Source organism: Ruditapes philippinarum, unplaced genomic scaffold (genome assembly GCF_026571515.1).
Source record: "Ruditapes philippinarum isolate M1 unplaced genomic scaffold, ASM2657151v2 ctg870_1_1_1_1, whole genome shotgun sequence".
In the NCBI taxonomy this organism is placed as follows: domain Eukaryota; kingdom Metazoa; phylum Mollusca; class Bivalvia; order Venerida; family Veneridae; genus Ruditapes; species Ruditapes philippinarum.
This window is the reverse complement of record NW_026864864.1, coordinates 86,935-108,844: the sequence shown is the minus strand read 5'-3', so window position 1 is coordinate 108,844 and position 21,910 is coordinate 86,935. Positions and strand designations below refer to the sequence as shown.

General features: G+C 35.3%; 1 protein-coding gene across 1 annotated transcript in view; it reads left to right on the top strand.

The window, feature by feature from the left end:
* LOC132727102 (uncharacterized) overlaps positions 1-21,910 on the top strand; it is a 73,000-nt gene that overhangs the window by 30,382 nt on the left and 20,708 nt on the right. The window contains exons 37-49 of the mRNA XM_060712507.1: positions 2,029-2,124; positions 5,099-5,177; positions 5,522-5,917; positions 7,538-7,720; positions 15,255-16,405; positions 16,714-16,871; positions 17,209-17,357; positions 17,612-17,766; positions 18,361-18,516; positions 19,206-19,502; positions 19,891-19,984; positions 20,632-20,952; positions 21,561-21,677. Of these exons, the coding sequence (XP_060568490.1) occupies positions 2,029-2,124; positions 5,099-5,177; positions 5,522-5,917; positions 7,538-7,720; positions 15,255-16,405; positions 16,714-16,871; positions 17,209-17,357; positions 17,612-17,766; positions 18,361-18,516; positions 19,206-19,502; positions 19,891-19,984; positions 20,632-20,952; positions 21,561-21,677 (3,352 nt within the window). The remainder of the gene's footprint in view (positions 1-2,028; positions 2,125-5,098; positions 5,178-5,521; positions 5,918-7,537; positions 7,721-15,254; positions 16,406-16,713; positions 16,872-17,208; positions 17,358-17,611; positions 17,767-18,360; positions 18,517-19,205; positions 19,503-19,890; positions 19,985-20,631; positions 20,953-21,560; positions 21,678-21,910) is intronic.

Sequence of the window (21,910 nt, the reverse complement as noted above, 5' to 3'; positions counted from 1 at the left end):
ATTCAAATAAACATAAACCCAAGTAAACTGTTTATAATATAAGAGGTCAAAATATTTCAAGCAAATGATTGTACAATACTGTATATTATTTATTAAGAGATTCAATTGTGCAACCTATAGAAAACCAAGATTTTTAACAATACAGTCAAAAACTGTTGTAGATATGACCTTTAAAAGAGCCATGCAGCAGTTTGTTGCAATTAATTCCTTGCCAATCTTAATATTGTAAATGCCATCTTTGAATCTGGATTAGAGAGAAGGCGAGGGGAGGGGGGGGGTCAAAATTATGTTCTGACTGAATAGCAAACATTTCCTTCCATGATCAGACCAAGTGGATGTTCTGGCTGATGTTGGTCTGCACTGGTTGCATAGGAAGAATTACTAGCTCCAAACAGACTGACAGTGAAACAAGATTTTCAAATGGCAGAAATAATGATTTTATAGCCAAGCTGGCAATTGTTGTTCTGTAAAGGTCATGTTAGCAACAGTTTGAGCTGTGTGATAATATATCTATCTAATGACAGTAGTTAATATATTAGAATGTTTGTGAAAGAATACCACTTGATAAGTACTATGTTAATGGATTTCTTGAAAGTTGTAAGAAAAATAAAGTAAACAATATTTCTGCTTTGTATGGAATTGATAATTCTATATAAATCTGTAAATGTATAAAGCTACAAGGTTTTACCTTTACCCTTTGAATGTTGGTTATGATAAAAGATTATCCTACTTGTATATAGCCAGACCGGCCTGTACTTCTTTGCAGTTTGAGCAGTCTCCAATCTGTCAGCTGCTTATATTGATATTAATTTAAAACCATAACAGGGGACGGCATTCCAAGTTCAAAGCTGTACTGGTCTTTTATACAAATGAAGCTTAGTAAGAGTTAAATGTGTACTATTTCAAAGGTAATATAACTGAAATGGAGTACACTTAGTGTTGTATAAATTAAAAGTATCATCCCCTACTGTCAAACTTGAGAAAAATGTTGATCATAACAACAATGTCTGATGCATTTATTATATAAGTATGATATTAGTTTAGATGAATTTATTTTAGTTTGATTGTGTTGAAAGCTACAAGCTTATTGAAACACTCTCGATTCCTTTCTTGGAACCAACCAGTACTAACTAAGCAAGTAGTGCAAAGTTTCTTGCTCAAGGAAACAACGGCTTGCCCCAGGTGGGGTTTAAACCCACATGGCCAGCAATCCTTAGATTACTAGTCCGACCAGTTAACTTTACGTCAAGTGTGATATTATGTGCTCATAATATCAAATTGACAAATTTATTTTGAAATATTACATTCAACAAGTGGTATTCTTTCAATAACAAAACTAGAAGCTATATTAATATTTTATTTTCTTTTCTTAAGTAATCTTCCACAGAACACATACTTTATTTTTGTTACTGAAAATAGAGTGTTTTGCACTACCACAAAATTATACTTTTTTGTGTCATTTCTTAAGTTTGTATTGATTTTTTTTCTACACATTTTTAAAAAAAAATTTCATGAGCACATTATTTTCTTAACTAAGTTTGAAGGAAGAAAAACTTTAATCTGGTAACATGGGATCTCTTTAAGTTGTAAATATTTTGTTCACCTGAGCACTAAGTGTTTTGATAAAAAATGTCTGACGATTTTTGTCTTGTATCTGTGCTTTTTATCATCACTATGGAAAACAGAAAGTGCCCGAGTCTTGAGGGCTTGAGTTCCATGCACAGCTAAAATATGTCTTTTAAAACATTTAAATTTAGTTGAAGACAATGTGTAATGGCGATCGTCCATGTGGAAAAAAATATTACATCACAGAATTATTGACAAATTTAACTTGACTGAAATAAGCTAGAAAAATTCAAATCTTTTGCTAGAAAATTATTTATTAAAAATAGATGAGTTTGTGGAAGAGGACTAAAGGAGAATTATTGTGTGGCTGATTCCCAGTGTATCATGTCACGTGGTGTTGTGTTATTTAAAACCTATTTTCTCTACTCTATCTTTCTCTCTCTCACACTGCCCTCCTGGTAGCTTCAGCGGATATTTGCCGTCGCCAACCGACAACAGTTTTCTCCGCTGTCCAGGATGTTTCCGCCCAATCTAGCACAGTCTCTACATGCAGCTGCGGTAAGTGGCACGACGAGACTGGAGGCTTTAACCCGTTACTGCTCAACAATTTAAACTTTGCATGCTTATAATTTTTCAATAAACTCTTAACCATTATCCATTAATACTCACCTCCAAATGCATGCTTAGATGAACACTTTGTAATTGTATTCATTAATCTTAATTGGAGGACAGAGGGATGTCAGGAGTTTATTCACAAGTATGTTTTCTTGATTGATGTTGAAAATGAGAAGATAAATTCCACAAATAATTTCAAAACTGCAAAATTGACAATGTTGTAGGCTCAGTTTAATTTAGCCAGTTTATTATAAATTGAGCATGGTTAATTGATATTTTTACTACTTTCTAAAATTTTGGTATTTAAAGGTATATAAATAAATTTGTCAAAGGAGGAGAAGGTTGCAGGTCTGACAACTGAGACATCATTTTATGATATCATGTATCTTACATTTTTGTAGTGAGAAAATGTTTTTGCTCTTTACAGTAATGATATTGATTATTGAAGAGAGATGTATTTGGAATTATGATATAAAAGAGAGAATGCTATATGTTGTGTGTCTAAACTTGTGAATTTACTCCTGGTCAACCTGAATAAAAATATATATAACTATTATTGTATTGTATGCACTGTTGTACTTTTGCTTTGTCAATGTACTAACACCATCATCAGCTGCTATTATCTGTATGTTTTAATCAGGTCTGAGTAGTTCAATAAGAACTTGAAAACATTACATCTGGGTCAAACCTTTTATATACTGTTTTTACTGGATACTGCTTAATTGTAATTACGGCCCTTTTTCATAGTAAAGGTGCTCTCCCTTTAGCAGTTAGACTATAAGAGCAATTTATTTTAAAGGAATAACCAGAAATTTCCATATTTGTTACTTCTGATTTGCAAAAAAAGTCTGCATTTTTATGATAGTTTTTTGTCAGACTATTAATATCTGATCCACATACTTTGTTGTTCATAGGAATCACATTTAAGCTCCTTTACCAAGTATATCCTTATTCATCGACCTTTAACCTGCTATTTTATCCTTATTCATTAACATTTGACCTGCTATTATATCTTTATTCATTGACCTTTGACCTGCTATTATATCCTTATTCATTGACATTTGACCTTCTATTATATCCTTATTCATTGACATTTGACCTGCAATTCTATCTTTATTCATTGACCTTTGACCTGCTATCATATCCTTATTCATTGACATTTGACCTGCTATTATATCCTTATTCATTGACATTTGACCTGCAATTCTATCTTTATTCATTGACCTTTGACCTGCTATCATATCATTATTCATTGACATTTGACCCGCTATTATATCCTTATACATTGACCTTCGACCTGCTATCATATCCTTATACATTGACCTTTTTGACCTGCTATTATATCCTTATACATTGACCTTTTTGACCTGCTATTATATCCTTAAACATTGACCTTTGACCTGCTACATCTCCTTTCATATCATGAAGCTGAGCTTTATATGTTTTGGAATTTGTTAAGAAGAAGAAATTTGGCTGGATTGACATTTGAACATGAAGAGTTGAATGGTGATTGCCAAAGCCTTTTGCATGTATTTAAACATTTCGTCCATGTTAGCATTTCATCTCAATTAATGCATGACCGATATAACTTATATAAAATGTGTGCATGGGTCAATATAGCAGTTATTGCATTACAATGAGCAATAAACTTTCTGGAGGGTTTTCTTATACTGTTGTGAGGAGGTACTGGGATGAATAATACATTGTGTAGAAACAATTTTCATAATTTTTTGCAGAGTCTCAGGAAAGATGATAATAATTTTCTATTTGTCGTATAAATTTTGGGGAACATTTGCAAATATAAACTCAGTTTGATATACATATTTGATAACAATTATATTTTGATCATTCAGAACTTCAATATTTGATGTGAGATAAAAACTTATATTACACCTCTTTAAAATGTTTTATTTGTGTATAATGTTTAATATCTTGAGTCTTATACTTACATTTGACAATATGCATTCTCAAAATTGCATTGAATAAACATTTCACATTAGCAAAATAAGTCTTATAAAAAGGTATTGCAGTGTAGACATTTGCAGATTGTTGCGAACATATGACGCTTTATCTTTGAATGAGGATAAACCTTTGCCTTCAAGTATAAAGTTGTCCTGCAGCCTGACTGAATACTGTTGATTGACAAATTAAATCATTTTGATATTTAAATCCCTGTAATTTAGTTTGAGCAGTTCCTAATTAATGTAAGGACAAGTTCATTATACACAGTTTAGCATAGTGAGGGTGCATTGACCTGATTAAGTGGCTCACCCTAGTTAAGTGGTTTTGTCCTTGTCGTTAAATGGTTGTTCTGGTGAAGAAGTTTGTTCTAGTTATGACCTGTTAAGAGACTAGTCCTATTGAAGTGGCTTGCTCTGGTTTTGAGGCTTGTCCTAGTAAATTGGCTTGTCCTAGATAAGTAGCCTCTCCTTTTAAAGTGGCTTGTCCTAGTTAAGTGGCTTACTCTGATTATTTAAATGGCTTGTCCTTGGTAATTGGCTTGTCCTAGTTAAGAGGCTTACCCTATCAAGTAGGCTTGTACTAGTTAAGTGGCTTGCACCACATACATGTATTTTCCTGGTTAAGTGGTTTCAGTCAGATTCTCCTTCTTTAAAATAAAATTCAGATAGCTTATGGGATTATCTGTGGTTCTACACTACACAGATTCTTTGGGCTTTTTGTTATGTAAAATGTTTTTAATAATACACAGAAAGGTCACTAAAGCTACAACGTTTTGCACAAAGTTAAAAAAAAATTGCACCAAAACTTACTTTGCTTTCCTTTCTAAAATAACTTTTCAATCAAATTTTTATATTGCATCATTATTCACAAAGGTTTTGGGAACACTGCTTAACTTACTTTTAAAGTTTGTTTAGTAAAGTAAAGATTCATTTATATATCACTTGTTTTATAACAGCAGACTGGAACTCAGAGTGATGCACAGAAGCATGAAATGATGGAATTCTTTAAACAGCAAGCTGAGAGGAAAAAACAAGGTATCTGTACTTGATACATTTTTTTCTATACTTCATTTCTTCATATAGAAATTTGTGGGGAATGTGGTTTTCCCCCATCAATAAAAATAGGTTCATTTTAGGGGTTTTATATTCAGTTTGTTTTCTGGATCCAAATTCTTTTTACATCAATCTTTTGATCAAGTCTTTAAAATCTTTTGATCAAGTCTTTAAAATCTTTTGATCAAGACTTTAATTAACAGATAAAATGTGAATAAAAGTGGCCATTTACCTATATACTTGTAGCTTTCAAATTGTGTAGCATAGTGATGAACTTTTAGATAAAAGTAAGCATCTTTATAACTTGAAGAGAATTTTCTTTGCAGAAGGTTATACTGAGATGACAGGCCAAGGTTTTCCACCTGGGATGAGACCTCAAAGACCTCCGGTCCCAAGGGAAGCATTCCAGCAGCCAGCACAAGGACCATCACCTCAGCCAGGTGAGGCAAAGCCCAGCCAAGAGACAATCCTTCAGGAACTGAAAGAAAAGATCAAAGAAGAGGCGAAAAAACTTGGCTATGTTCCAGGTCAGCAGCCACATGAGGGGGGAGGTGCAGCTCCACCTGGTAAGACACCACAGCAGACGACAGTCCCTGCTGCAGCAGAAGGCATTAGTGAGAAGAAAGCAGCAGGTGTAAGAATAGGTCCTGGTGGACACAAAGTATCTGCTTCTTCAGAAGAGGAGAAAACTGATGATACTGATGAATTGGCGGACTTCTTTAGTAAGTTCTTTATATATTTATATACCTTTGAGCTTATAGTGTTATTACACCAAACATATGAAAGCTGCATTACTTTCTTTTATGAAAAATACATGTTTAGTCTTCTTCACTTCTTAACAGTGTGTTAAATATGTATTTCAGAGTTCCTCCAAACAAGCCATATAGCAAGTTTTTGGTTCTTCAAATATTTATGCACAATTATTTGGCTAGGTTTTTTTTTTAGCTCACCTGTCACAAAGTGACAGGGTGAGCTTTTGTGATCGCTTTTCGTCCGGCGTGCGTCCGTTCGTCCGTCCGTCGTCCGTCCGTAAACTTTTACTTTAAATGACATCTCCTCATAAACCACTAAGCCAATTTCATCCAAACGGTGGTCACCTTTAAAAATTGTTCAAAGAATTTAATTCCATGCAAAACTGTGGTTGCCATGGCAACCGAAAGAAAAAACTTTAAATATCTTCTTTTAAAAAACCATAAAAGCTAGAGCTTAGATATTTGGCATGAAACATCTTCTAGTGAGTGTCTACCAAGTTTGTTCAAATAAAAGCCCTGGGGTCAAAATTGGCCCCGCCCCGGGGGGTCATTGATTTTCCCTATATGCATATAGTAAAAACTTAAAAAATCTTCTTTTAAAGAACCCAAAGAGCTAGAGCTAAGATATTTAGCATGAAACATGTTCTAATTGGTGTCTACCAAGTTTGTTCAAATAAAAGCCCTGGGGTGAAAATTGGCCCCGCCCCGGGGGTCATTGATTTTCCCTATATGCATATAGTAAAAACTTAAAAAATCTTCTTTTAAAGAACTCAAAGAGCTATGGCTAAGATATTGAGCATCAAACATGTTCTAATAGGTGTCTACCAAGTTTGTTCAAATACAAGCCCAGGGATCAAAATTGGCCCCGCCCCGGGGGTCATTGATTTTCTTTATATGTGTTTAGCAAAAACTTTAAATCTTCTTTGAAAAAACCCAAATAGCTAGAGTTTAGATATTAAGCATGAAACATCTTCTAGTAAGTGTCTACAAAGTTTGTTCAAATAAAAGCCCTGGGGTCAAGACTGGCCCGGCCCCAGGGGTGTCATTGTTTTTAACTATATGTGTATAGTAAAAACTTTAAAAAAATCTTCTTTTAAAAAGCCCAATGAGCTAGAGCTTAAATGTTTAGCATGAAACATCTTCTTATGGGTGTCTACCAAGTTTGTGCAAATAAAAGCCCTTGGGTTAAATTGGCTCTGCAACGTTGGGGGGGGGGGGGGGGGGCTATATACAGGTGAGCGACCTCAGGGCCATCATGGCCCTCTTGTTTCATTGTAAACTTAGATTGCAGCAGGTTTAACATAAACAGGTTTGTTCTGGTTAAAAAATCCAGCAAGTCTCTGGGGAAGAACTGTTAACTTTGTGTTACATTAAGCAAAACCAAAGTTTTGCAGATGGATTAATTCCAGTGTAGATTAATGTCTTATAAAACTTCAACTTCTTAATATAGCTAACTGTATACAATTGAACTAGTTTTTGCCTATTGTGTTCCTTGCTAGTAAATAGGCTACAAGGCTGACCTGGATTTATCACAGGTAGATGTTGTTTAAAGAGAATGTAAGATGTGTAAAACCAATGATTGTGTTTTAGGTGCAGATGGAACATTTGATATTCTTAAGTATGCAGACCCTGACCTTGACCTTGGCTCTGATAACAAGACCATTTTTGATGACCTTGTGGAAGATGTAAAGCCTCAGGATGAACAGAAGAAAGACGTGAAAAAGGAAGATGAATTTTCTGAAATAAAAACGCAACCAAAACAAGAAAATGAAGGTAGACTATTATTTGAACTTTTGAAAAATTGTGAATCTTACCTACACATTGGTGATAAGAATTTCAACTATAGTCTGTCCCATTAAAAATGGAAATGATCTTTTGCCTGGTATGAATTAATAAAAACACGTTGAATAAAAATTAAAACTTTTATGTAAACTAAAAAAAAGTCACCCTCGAGATTTTTCAGGATTTTTCTCTAAAGTGTCTAATTTTCTTGTAAAAGCAAAGTTTCATTTCTCTACGGCAAGTACTCTTCATTTGGAGATGAACGGGAGAAAGCACGTGTCATGTTTCTAAAATGTACATGATGTTCTCGGGGTCGTTTCATGATTATTTTACAAAGCTGGATCTACAAGATGTAACAGTTTCGTTGCAATGCATGATAGAAAACTTTAAAATATGAATAATATTAATAAGCAACAAGAACATCGAGTGACATGGAGTAGAAATTGCACTTACTTTTAAGCTAAATAGAATCCCTATGAGTTTCGAAATAAATCTTTATAAACGTCACGACAAATTCGCATTCTGAAGATCACTTCATTGCCAGTTTATATCCAGTTCCGTAGATCCCATTTTTTTACATTGAAACTCCTGAATGGCATGACATTTACACTTATGATGATCCAGATTTTTTCATAATCCGTCTCATTATTAAAACATTGTTCCATTTGTGCAGTTATCTGGGTTAGCAAATGAAATATGTAAATGAAACACATCATAATCCAGTATGTTCCAAATCCATAATTCAAGAACGGCCCATCAATTTTAGTTCGACAGCACAATGTTTATAACTCTTGAAAATGGAAAAAGTATAGCTATTGTTTTTTCACTGAATATTTTCAAATTTTAGGAAGGCTATAATTATTTAGGACATCACTCTGTGTTTCTCTTTGACTCGATCTCCCCTTCATATTAACATAGTATGTAACACTTTGAGTCTACAAAAAAAAATTTTTGCCCCTGATTAAACGCTCCAATTCAATCTTATTCTTAATAATATCAAATCACTGCCGGTATTTCTGGACATTTTGTTAAATTATGAGACGGAAAATTAATCTGTATTTACAAGCTTAAAGTGTATAGGCCAACGTTTGGTTGCTCAAACTAGAAAGCATTTTTATATTCTTATAATTTACATTTTTCCTCGCACGCGAGTCTGTGTTCTCTCATTAGCAAATGAGCTAGTTAAAGTAGACTCTGTGCAAAACAATACTGAACATATAGTGAATCAGTCCCCTTTCTATATATTTCTTTTAAAATTTGCATGCTAATATGTTATATTTGTTGGCGATTTATAACGTCAGGTTTCTGTTGTGAAAGTTAAAACCTACGAAAAGTTTTAACGCACGAACATCGCACCCGAAATAAGAAGGGTAACATATTTTTTTATCCCATCGGACCTGGTTAATCTAATTATTTTTAAATAGACGTGATACATACTAATGGACAGCATTCAGACAACTACAGAATTATGTTAATTAAATATTAGCGAAGAATCATTAGCTCGACTTTTCTATGAAAAGGGGAGCTATCCTACTCGCCCCGGCGTCGGCGTCGGCGTCGGCGTTAGCGTTAGCGTTGGCGTCACACCTTGGTTAAGTTTTTCGTACCACCCCACTTTATTTCAGAAGTATTACAAGTATGGCTTTGAAACTTACCATACTTGTTCACCATCATAACCTCCATCTACAGACAAGAGTACATAACTCTTGTCAAGGTTTTTGACAGAATTAATAGCCCTTGTTTTACTTAAAAAGTGTATTGAGCTTGGTTAAGTTTTTTGTACCACCTCGCTCTATTTCAAAACCATTGGAGGTATTGCTTTGAAACTAACATACTTGTTTACCATCACGACCTTCGTCAACAGACAAGAGGACATAACTCTGTCAAGGTTTTTGACAGAATTATGCCCCTTTTTTACTTAGACAATACATTGAATATGGGTAAAATCCACTTATTGCCTTAACCCTTTGAGATATTGCTTTGAAACTTTAAATGCTATTTCACATCATTACCCCCATCTGTACGCAAGAGAAGGTAACTCTGTCAAGGATTTGTTTTAAAAATTAAGGCCTTTTATCGACTTAGAATCTTGGTTAAGTTTTTTGTACCACCTCACTTTATTTCAAAACCATTGGAGGTATTGCTTTGAAACTGACCATACTTGTTTACCATCACGACCTTCATCAACAGACAAGAGGACATAACTCTGTCAAGGTTTTTGACAGAATTATGCCCCTTTTTGACTTAGACAATACATTGAATATGGGTAAAATCCACTTATTGCCTTAACCCTTTGAGATATTGTTTTGAAACTTTTAATGCTATTTCACATCATTACCCCCATCTGTACGCAAGAGAAGGTAACTCTGTCAAGGATTTGTTTTAAAAATTAAGGCCTTTTATCGACTTAGAATCTTGGTTAAGTTTTTAGTACCAGTCCACTTTTTGACTGAACTGTTTGAGATATTAATTTGAAAGTTGGAATACTTGTTTACAATCATGATTCCCAAACATGTCCAGGAGAAGGTAATTCTGTCAAAGATTTTATTTGAATTATGGCCCTTAACTGTCAATGTTTTGTATTATAGGCAAGCACTAAAAAAGTCGAGCGCGCTGTCTTACGGACAGCTCTTGTTTTTTTAGTCTTCTGGCTAGTGTTCCCGTTCCCTTACGACGCGTTGCAGTATTCAACATACGCGCTTGATTGAAAAGCTATCTAATCAAATCACTTCATAATATTGCTCTTTTTCTCTTAAAAAGAATATAAAATACGACAGTGTATCATGGTTATTATATGATTATATAAATCTTTGTGTGTTATAATTTATAAAGCGGTTACTGATATTTCACTTCAAACGATTTTAAATTGATTATTTTAAATAATGGTTTGCTAGTAAAATTGCCTTTTCGACACCAACTTTGTTTCCATTTTTCATTTTAATGATAACATTCAGCTATTGATCAGTAAGTAAATAAGAATAATCATTTTTTTTATAATTACCGAGTACATTTCACGCTAATTGTGAGACGAACCCTAAATGACGTCTGTATGGGCGCCGCCATTTTGAAATGGACGTCACGTCAGGTTACAACGTAAGTCAACGGGAAAAAATTATAATTTTAACATTTTGACCATATTACTGACTTTATGAAAAAAATGAAAAACATGCCTAGAGATATTGACGTCAGGATTAACATGACATTAATTTAAATGATTTTACTATTATATTTAATAAAAAATGGAATATTCAAATTTGGTGGGACAGACTATAGTTGTGGAAAGAACTAGGAAGTGATTGAAATGGCCAGTAAATAACAAAATTAGCATTTTAGAGTCTATGTTTAATACAGATAACCCAAAGAAACCTAAATCAGAATATGTTTAATGTCTCTTCCAAACTGATGGCATAAAAATGTACTATTATTATTATCCCCCGCCGAAAATTTTCGGCGGAGGATATAGAAATAGTCTCCGTCTGTCCGTCCGACCTTCTGTCCTTCCGTCCTTCCGTCCGACATTTTTGTCCGAAGCATATCTCTAAAAGTATTTGAGTTATCAACTTGAAACTTCATAGGTGGATAGACCTCATTGAGGAGGAGTGCAGTGCATAAGAATGATAACTCTACCTTGCATGATTTTTGAGTTATTGCCCTTTGTTATTTTTCAAAATTGATTTTTGTCCAGAGCATAACTCCAAAAGCCTATGAGATATTAACATGAAACTTCATAGGTGCATAGATCTCACTCAGGAGGTGTGCAGTGCACATGAATGATAACTCTACCTTTCATAATTTTTGAGTTATTGCCCTTTGTTATTTTTCATACCTAATTTTTCACCTAAGTGGAGCATAACTCAAAAAGTGTTTGAGATATCAACATGAAATGTCATAGGTGGATAGATCTTATTGAGGAGGAATGTTATATGTGGATAGACCTCATTGAGGAGGAGTACAGTGCACAAGAATGATAACTCTACCTTGCATGATTTTTGAGTTATAGCCCTTTGTTATTTTTCAAAATTGATTTTTGTCCAGAGCATAACTCCAAAAGCCTATGAGATATTAACATGAAACTTCATAGGTGCATAGATCTCACTCAGGAGGTGTGCAGTGCACATGAATGATAACTCTACCTTTCATAATTTTTGAGTTATTGCCCTTTGTTATTTTTCATACCTAATTTTTCACCTGAGTGGAGCATATCTCAAAAAGTGTTTGAGATATCAACATGAAATGCCATAGGTGGATAGATCTTATTGAGGAGGAATGTTGTGCACAAGAATGATAACTCTTCCCTATACAATTTTTGAGTTATTGCCCTTTGTTTTGTTATGCTATTTTGTCCAGAGCTTATCTCAAAAAGTATTTGAGGTATCAACTTGAAACTTCAAAGGTGGATGGATCTCATTGAGGAGGAGTGCAGTGCTTAAGAATGATAACTCTACCCTGCATTATTTTTTAGTTATTGCCCTTTGTTATTTTTCAAAATTAATTTTTGTCCAGAGCATAACTCAAAAAGCCTTTGAGATATCAAAATGAAACTTCATAGGTGCATAGATCTCACTCAGGAGGTGTGCACTGCACAAGAATAATAACTCTACCTTTTATAATTTTTGAGTTATTGCCCTTTGTTATTTTTAGCTCACCTGTCACAAAGTGACAGGGTGAGCTTTTGTGACCGCTTTTCGTCCGGCGTCCGTTCGTCCGTCCATCGTCCGTCCGTCCGTAAACTTTTACTTTAAATGACATCTCCTCATAAACCACTAATTTCATCCAAACTTCACAGGAATGTTCCTTTGGTGGTCACCTTTAAAAATTGTTCAAAGAATTTAATTCCATGCAGAACTCTGGTTGCCATGGCAACCGAAAGAAAAAACTTTAAATATCTTCTTTTAAAAAACCATAAGAGCTAGAGCTTAGATATTTGGCATGAAACATCTTCTAGTGAGTGTCTACCAAGTTTGTTCAAATAAAAGCCCTGGGGTCAAAATTGGCCCCGCCCCGGGGGGTCATTGATTTTCCCTATATGCATATAGTAAAAAATTAAAAAATCTTCTTTTAAAGAACCCAAAGAGCTAGAGCTAAGATGTTTAGCATGAAACATGTTCTAATGGGTGTCTACCAAGTTTGTTCAAATAAAAGCCCTGGGGTGAAAATTGGCCCCGCCCCGGGGGGACATTGATTTTCCTATATGCATATAGTAAAAACTTAAAAAATCTTCTTTTAAAGAACTCAAAGAGCTATGGCTAAGATATTGAGCATCAAACATGTTCTAATAGGTGTCTACCAAGTTTGTTCAAATAAAAGCCCTGGGGTCAAAATTGGCCCCGCCCCAGGGGTCATTGATTTTCCCTATGTGCATATAGTAAAAGCTTAAAAAATCTTCTTTTAAAGAACCAAAAGAGTTAGAGCTAAGATATTTAGCATGAAACATGTTCTAATAAGTGTCTACCAAGTTTGTCCAAATAAAAGCCCTGGGGTCAAAATTGGCCCCGCCCTGGGGGGTCATTGATTTTCCCTATATGCATATAGTAAAAACTTAAAAAATCTTCTTTTAAAGAACTCAAAGAGCTATGGCTAAGATATTTAGCATGAAACATGTTCTAAGGCCATAGAAAATTAATCTTTAGACTCTCATCCAGGTTCAAGAAATAATTGGGGCGGGTGGGCGGAATTTATAATTTATAATTTATTTTATCCAGCACTTTTAAGACCTGAAAAAAAAAACAGAAATGTATGAATATATTGATGAACGTCGCATCATTTCCACCCAGATTTTGATCAAAACTAAACCCAAACCAATCACAAACAGTTTTCTTGTTTACTGCATCATATATTTCACATATGACGAACATTTTGACAATTTTACTGATCGAAAACGAACGTATTTAAAATCTTGATCACTAGACGCTGTAAACCTCAGTCTGATTTTTATGTGTTCGTCCCGCGAATATTCAACCACGATTTTCGGACGAATTTTCGTCCACAGACGTCTGCGAAATGCAGGGTTCCCGCTGTCGATCGCCAATGGCTTCAAATGCGACAAAATATTAATTCTGGCGCATAAAATCTTTAATTTGCGAATTTAACTGGCGCCAACGTAAGATAAAAGCATCCGACAACTAGTACACTTAAATGTCATAAGCGGCCGCGTCAATTACATAAGCGGCCCAAATGTGAAAGGTCACGCACTATTAGTTTGTTTACCAAACTGTATAATCGGGTACCGTATAATCAATTATGTCATCAATTGTGTGACACTTCGGGAACATGTGAAGATGAAACTAATTTTGACCCAGAGGGAACCCTGGAAATGAACATTTTTTTTTTTTTATGAAAATAAATTATTTTGGGGCGGAAAGATTTTGATACGGGCGGGCGGGGATGAGAGTCTAAAGATTAATTTTCTGTGGCCTAATAGGTGTCTACCAAGTTTGTTAAGTAAAAGACCAGGGGTCAAAATGGCCCCGCCCCGGGGGTCATTGATTTTCTTTATATGTGTATAGCAAAAACTTAAAATCTTTGGAAAAACCCAAATAGCTAGAGTTTAGATATTAAGCATGATACATCTTCTAGTAAGTGTCTACAAAGTTTGTTCAAATAAAAGCCCTGGGGTCAAAACTGGCCCGGCCCCAGGGGTGTCATTGTTTTTAACTATATGTGTATAGTAAAATCTTTAAAAAAATCTTCTTTTATAAACCCCAATGAGCTAGAGCTTAGATGTTTAGCATGAAACATCTTCTTATGGGTGTCTACCAAGTTTGTGCAAATAAAAGCCCTTGGGTTAGATTGGCCCTGCAATGTTTGGGGGGGGGGGGGGGGGTTGGTGGGGCCTATATACAGGTGAGCGACCTCAGGGCCCTCTTGTTCATACTTAATTTTTCAATTCAATTTTTTTCTCAAAAAGTATTTGAGGTATCAACTTGAAACTTCATAGGTGGATAGATTTTACTGAGGAGGGATGCAGCACACAAGAATGATAACCTACCCTGCATTATTTTTCAGTTATTGCCCTTTGTTATTTTCATTCATCAGTATTCACATAGGTTTCAAATCTGTAATCACTATAGCCATCAGTTTTCATTACCAAAAGACCTCTTAAAATAGAATTATTCTGTTCTACTACATAAAAATTATACATTCTTCCAATGAGCAAACACATTCGGTGGGGGATGGCCATGTTGACATGGCTCTTGTTAATATTGTTGTATATTTTCACTTGGAAAAAATGAGCATTCTTAAACATAGGTAGGAGCTCCTTAAAGAAGATAAACTTGTATAATTTTTTACAAAATTAATAAAAAAAGTCCAATGCTGCCTTTTTGCAGGTTAAGTGTATTACATAGTTTTCATTGTCATATTGTCTTAACAACAAGTTTGGTTGTGTTTTAGCCTGAGTTTTCATGGCAATATTACATACTTCAAGTTTTGCAGTATTTAAACCTTATATTACATTGCAATATTGCATAAATTAAGTATCACTTTGTTTATACCCTGTATTACATGGCGATATTTCTTACTTCAGGAGAGAAAGGAGAAGGGGACAAACAGAGTGTAAGCGAGTTTCAAGCCAAATTCCTGGAGTTCAGCCAGAAAAAGCAGGGAGAAGAGGTTAAGCCTGGAGATGTCGGTAAGAAACCACCACAGGTCATAAAGACTGAAAGTGTTGATGCTTCTGAGACTCGAACTCCATCTGCCCCAGGAACACCCATGACACCAGCAGGATCCATAAGTGGTGGTCAGTACACACCAGGGGCTCCATCCCCTCATCAGGCTGCATTGTTTGGGCAGCCATCTCCCTCTGGTATGCCTTCTCCAAAGGTTATGCCTTCTCCAAAGAGTCAGCCATCGCCAAGGACACCGGGTGAAGGTCAGCTTACACAGCAGCCATCACCTTTCTCACAGCATTCAGTACAGTCTCCATTTTCACCGTCTGCAACTACTCCTGCTTCTGCTCCACAATCACCCTATGCTGGTGCCAACCCAGGGACCCAATCTCCATTTGCTATGCCAGGGACAGCTGGACAATCTGTGCCAGTATTAATGGGTCAAGGATCACCATTGCCTACATCATACAGTCCCTCACATACTCCACCTGCAGCCTTTCCAATGCAAAGGTCACCGAGAGCAAATATTCAAGGTCAACCTGGACAATATCCTCAGGGACAGTTTCAGCAGGGATACATGCAGGGACAGCCACCTCCACGTGGAATGGTACCGGGCCAGGCAGGTCATCCTTTCAATCAGCCTGGCATGAGACAGCAGATTCCTGGGATCCGACCCCCAACCTCTTTACCATTATCACAACAACAACTTATGCCCGGTCAGCCTCAAGTGTCAGGTGATATGACCACACCAGGCATGAGACCAATGCATCCAGTGATGAGGCTGGAGAGACCACCATTTCAAGGTCATCCACCATCATCACCAGGGAAACCAGGTCAAGTTCAAGGTGTGTTTCCCGGCATGTCTGGAATGCGTGCATCAACTCCTGGTTCTCAGCCTCCACAGTCATTTATGTCTCAACAGAATATTGTTCATTCTGCGAGCATGGGTACCATGGCAACAACTGGGTCAACAGTGACGACATCAACAGGTCAAGGTCGTACAGCGTTGCTGCAAGACCAACCATTATTGATACAAGACCTTCTTGAACAGGTACAGTTGAAATCTGTGGTGAGTTAAAGGAACTGAAACCATGTTTTTACCAGTAATTCATGTAACTCAAGATTGTATTAGCTAATACAAAGTTAAAAATTAATAAAGATATGTGAACTAAAACTGTGAAAAGAAAACTGTTGAAGCCTGCATTAAATGGGTTGAGTGTCTACCATTTATAGGTTATTTTAAAGATGTGGACCTATTTGTACAGTATATATGAAGAAAAAGGCTGTCCTTAAAACTTGTAAATGAAACTCAAGCATTTGTGTTTGTAATACTAAATAATTTATCAGTATATTGTAAGTCTATCCCTATCTTTGCAGGAGAAACTAGAGCAAGAGAAAAGACAGCGAGAACAACAGGTTATGTTACAGAGGACTGGTGGAATACGACCCGAGGGCATGATGGGAGCGCGACCAGGTGCTCCAGGTATGGTTGGTATGCCACCTGGTATGCCACAGAGGATGGAATCTCCCGTCAGGTAAAAAATTTCAGGAAAACTTTCCATGATATGTCAGATTTATTATTGATTAAAAATAAACAACTCTTGTACCAACTTGCATGAATATATGTATCTGCAGTCATCCATTTTCAAAGTCTTCACAAACATATTTTGCTAGATTATCATTGTATATCTATATACATGTATATACCTTTTTTAACAAAATGTCTGTAGACATTTATATAATTGTTATAATTTATCACTATTTTCTCTGCATTTTCCTGTCAATGATGGTAATAGATACAAAAATATTGTCATAATATGATTAAACGTAAACATGTAGACAGCTATAGCAATTTTACAATTGTGTTTCCAGACATCCTGGCCAGCCAGGTATTTTTGCTCAGCCGGATATGCCAGGTATGAGACCCAGAATGCCTGGACAGTTGAGTCCACATACCCAGGGAGCACAGTCATTTGGAGGGCCACCTGGTCCAATGCCTCCACCTAAACCTCCAACTCCAGGTAATACCTTGGTTCAGATCTATAAATTTATGACAAATATAGTAAATAACAATTATATCTATCAAATCATCAAACATAAAAGCTGTTTGTTATATATTTATGTTTGCTGTATATAAGTTGCTTATAAGATACAGTTTCCTTACATAGAAACCTCGGATATAGCAAACTAAATTTCATGGTCCGAATGAGTTTCTTATAACCAAGATTCACTGTAAATACAAATGTACATATAAATTACTGTTGTTTTGTTTCAGTTGATAATGCACCAGATTCTGATAGACAATATTACCAGTATGAACATTGGTTGATGAAACATGGAGAATTCCTTGAAATGCAAGTCAAATTCCTCGAACAACAAATACAGAAACAAAAACGAACAAAGAAAGCCATTAATGCAAGAAATAGACAGGTAAAGTATTACACTGTGTCTTTGTTGGTATTTGTGATTAAATGAGGTATTTTATCCTCAAATGCAGTGTGTTTGTATTTGAAAGATAAAGGATGCATGTGATTAAAAATGAAGGCATGGGGTTAGAACTTAAAGCAGTTAGTCTCAACAGCTTTAAAAGCAGTTTTATGTCACTATATAAAATCAGTTTGCATGAAAGAAAAGTTGTGAATATAGTCATCTATGTAATAAAAATCATATGTAATCCATAAAGAAAAACATAACAGAATTATCATCAGTTACCTTAATAATTTCTATAGTATTGTATAACTTGAAAAATGACTTCTTAGTGCATGCTTGGAAATTTACATACCTAGGCTTCAAATACAATGTCAGGTCAGTCAACATACTTAGTTACTATGACCAGAATATAAACTGTTTACTGCTATATTTTATCCTTTTTATATTGAACCTACTTTTGACAGTTTCAAATTTAAAGCAGGGAAAGTCCATTTCAAAAATTCAGGAGTGTAAGGGGTTTAAGTAAAGGTGATATAGTTATAATTCAGATTGTTGTAGGAGTTTAACTGAATATTAAGTTCACTATTATTTTAGGCGAAGAAGAATGGACAGGAAATGCCAGCTCAGGATGTAATGGAGTTAGAGAGAGCCAGCCAGGAACAGTCTATGTTACAGAAACAACTTGAACAAATGAGGAAACAGAATAGACAACATCAGATTGCCATACAAGATTATAGGACTAAACAACAGGTGACGACATAATCTGTTTTAGTTTAATTAAAACCTTGCCATGCTAAATTTCTTGAAAAACCCATTTGTCTGTCAGTCATGCCCAAAAAACATTCATCAGTTTTAGGAAGATTTAAAAAAAAAAAAAACTGACTACATAGCTAAAAGTGCAGATTATGATAAGCCTGCAAGGATGAGCTGGATTTTGTTGGTTTGCATTGGTCGTACGGTAGATTCAGTTGTCATTAGCAGGCTAAGATTTAAACATATTTATTTTAGACCTGTTGTTATGAAAGTTTAAAATTTTTAATCTCTCAACTCCAATTGCTGAAACAAACCAATTAGGGAAAGGTGGTCATGACCCCAGCTGCAGCGGCCAGAGCCCATGATCACTGGATAAAGAGGGTGACCCAAGATATTATAGGCTTCTTTTCATACCTGTTCATGATTAAGTTATAGTCAAATTGGTGAATTGATCGTGTTTCTGTTACTTCTGTTTTTGTTTTTGAGAGAATATTTCATAATACATCTTTATAAACTCTTAATTTATAATAAAATGATTAATAAGTCTTTCAAAATGTTATTTTAGCTGTATTTCTAGGAATGCTGTAAGTTTGGTTAAGTGTGTCGGTAGGAACTCAAAAGTGTTTTCTGTATTCAGAACTTTGAATTTAATATGTGTTTTAGTAAATGAAAATTCTTTGTTTCAGGAACGATTCAATCAGCAGATGGCCCAGTCTGGTCAGCCACCTCAGATGATGGGGCCAATGCCAGGTGCTCCACCAGTAACCTCAAACCCTCAAGCCGGACCTCAGATGCAGCCACCTCCTGTAAGAATGCCTGGGAACCAGGCTTCTGCTAGAATGACGCGAGATATGAGGCAGGAGTATGAACAGTATATGCAGAACAGACTGCGTCAAATGGGGCCTAGAATGCCTGGACCTCGCCCACCTATGATGCCAACAGCCCCAGGGGCATCCCCACAACCCAGAATGGCAAACTTTGGTGTAAGTAATACCTTATCAAAAAAAACCCAAAGGAAATATAGATTGTTACACAAATCAAGAGTAAGACTGGGCTTGCAAACTCTGATTTTGATGTACATGTCCATCTTTATCTAAAGCATTTCTTAACTTGTCTGTATGATATTTATGTAGTAAATAGTTAGAAATTTTTTGTCTATACAGGCTGTGAGACAAACTGGGCAATACAGACTATTGATTTTGCAGCCTCTGAGTAAAATATATAGGAACAGCCAAATTTTGATTAAGATAATTTGAATAAGTCAGTATATAGACTTAAGTTGTTGTTACTTTATTAAAAGAACTTGGATAACTTATATAAATCGAGTTAAACTTTTGGATTGTTAATGTGTAATTTGAATTTTTGTTACAGGATAATAATCCATTCAGTGATACGTATCAGCAGCAAGAAAAGATAGAGAAGTTGAGAGAAACTCACATAATCAAACAAGGGGAACAACCACCAGGTGAGATGATTTCTTACCTGTTTATGATAAAATCTCTGAAAAATAGATATCTTCAACAACAAAATGATCATTTTATATCTATGCTATTGAAATTCTGACACTTTAGTTCATGATCTTTATGCATACACACACACACAAAAATTGTTGAGCATATATTCACCACTTCGTCCTTTCATACTTCAGTCAGGCTTTCGTACAGTTTCTCCAATCATTTAATTTATTGACCGCTACCTATTATATTATGGTCCTCTAACTTTGGATGGAGCGAGAGGGTATTTTAGTCAAGGTCAAGGATGCTTAAAATAAATCTATACTTTGCAATGATATACATTTATAAACATTCTAGTTTGAGGAGCATTCATTACCTTTAGTGATATGTCTTGTATATTTAAGTTTGCATGTTAATGTAATTACTGTTCTGATCTTTTCCGACCTTGAACTTTGATCTGATCTTTTCTGACCTTGAACTTTGATATATGTATAAAATCATTCTTAGGGGGAAAACATGACATTAATTTGGTACAAGCAATCCAGACTGTTAACTTATTGTGTTTGCTAATTATGTTTGAAAGGCCAATTAGTCACTCAAAAAATAGAAGTTACATGTATGATATTGTATGTACATTGTATAATTGTATAATTATCAGGGGAAGCTACAGAGACCCCTGGTGCACCAATCCAACCTGTGTTTGCTGACCATCGGTTCCCTGGTCCTCGGGAGCCACACCCTGTACGATTCCAAGGACCTCCTATGGAAGGTCAGCATCCATCTCGATTCCCAGCAGGACCCATGGAAGGTCAGCAAGCCTGGATACAGCAGCAACAACAACAACAGCAGCAAAGATTTCCCATGGAAGCTGTAGGAGCAAGGCTGCCGGCTCCAGGCCCAGGCGGTGAGATTAGGTTCCAGGGTCCACCAGGAACCTTCCCACCACAACCTCAAGCAGGCCCACAGACCGTTGCACAAGGTAGATCTATAACAAGTGTATTCATACATTACTGTATTTATTTGGAAAAGGGACTACTTTTTGATTTAATGTTTCTGTTAGGGCAGGGTTTTACCTGCATTTTTGCTTGTTTGTTCGAATGAGGTTTTGATTACTAATGTAACGTATTGGGAGTTGATAATCAGTGCATGATATCTGTTAAATTGTTTGAAATTTCTTTTCAATCCTTACTAACCTTCATTTTAAAATACTGATCATTCCAAATGTATCTGCTATAGAACAATGAAGTTTCTGGATGAAGTATATTAACATAATCCTTCCATAATGGCATGTAATTATAAAACATCCTTCTCTTTCCATTTCTTGTTACCGTTACTTGTGATCAAATTACCTAAGCTAAAATAGATCGAAAATATCCCGTGGAATATAATTTAGATACTTCATTAGAATAAAGATTTAAGTCAATTTACAACACAACATTATCTGTATCAGCAAAAAGAAAAATATGTTTATTTAGACTCATTTAAATTAAGTTATTAAAAAAGCGTAAGTTGCATGGATATTTTAGGGAATGGTGATATTTTTTGTCTCATATTGGGCAAGGGTAAAATTTGCTTGAATTTGATTAGTTGAGCTGGCTGTTGCAGAAATTAACCCACCTCCCCACACCCTGGATGCTGTGACTAACACTACGGAATCGAAGGAAAAAACAAAGAAGAGAAAAAAGAAGAAAAAACCAACTGATAGTAATACAAAAAATAGAATTGTGACCTTTATTTTTCATATTGTAGTGTGCTTTTTACTGACACTTTAAGTTGTTGCTTCTTCAAATGACTGTGATATTCTATATATATGCATAGAGAGTGTCTTATATATATATACAAATGTATATAATTTGTATGATTGTATGATTATACATGTATATTGTACAATGGGGTTAAAAAAACTTCAGCATTATTAATAAGGTGATGGACACATA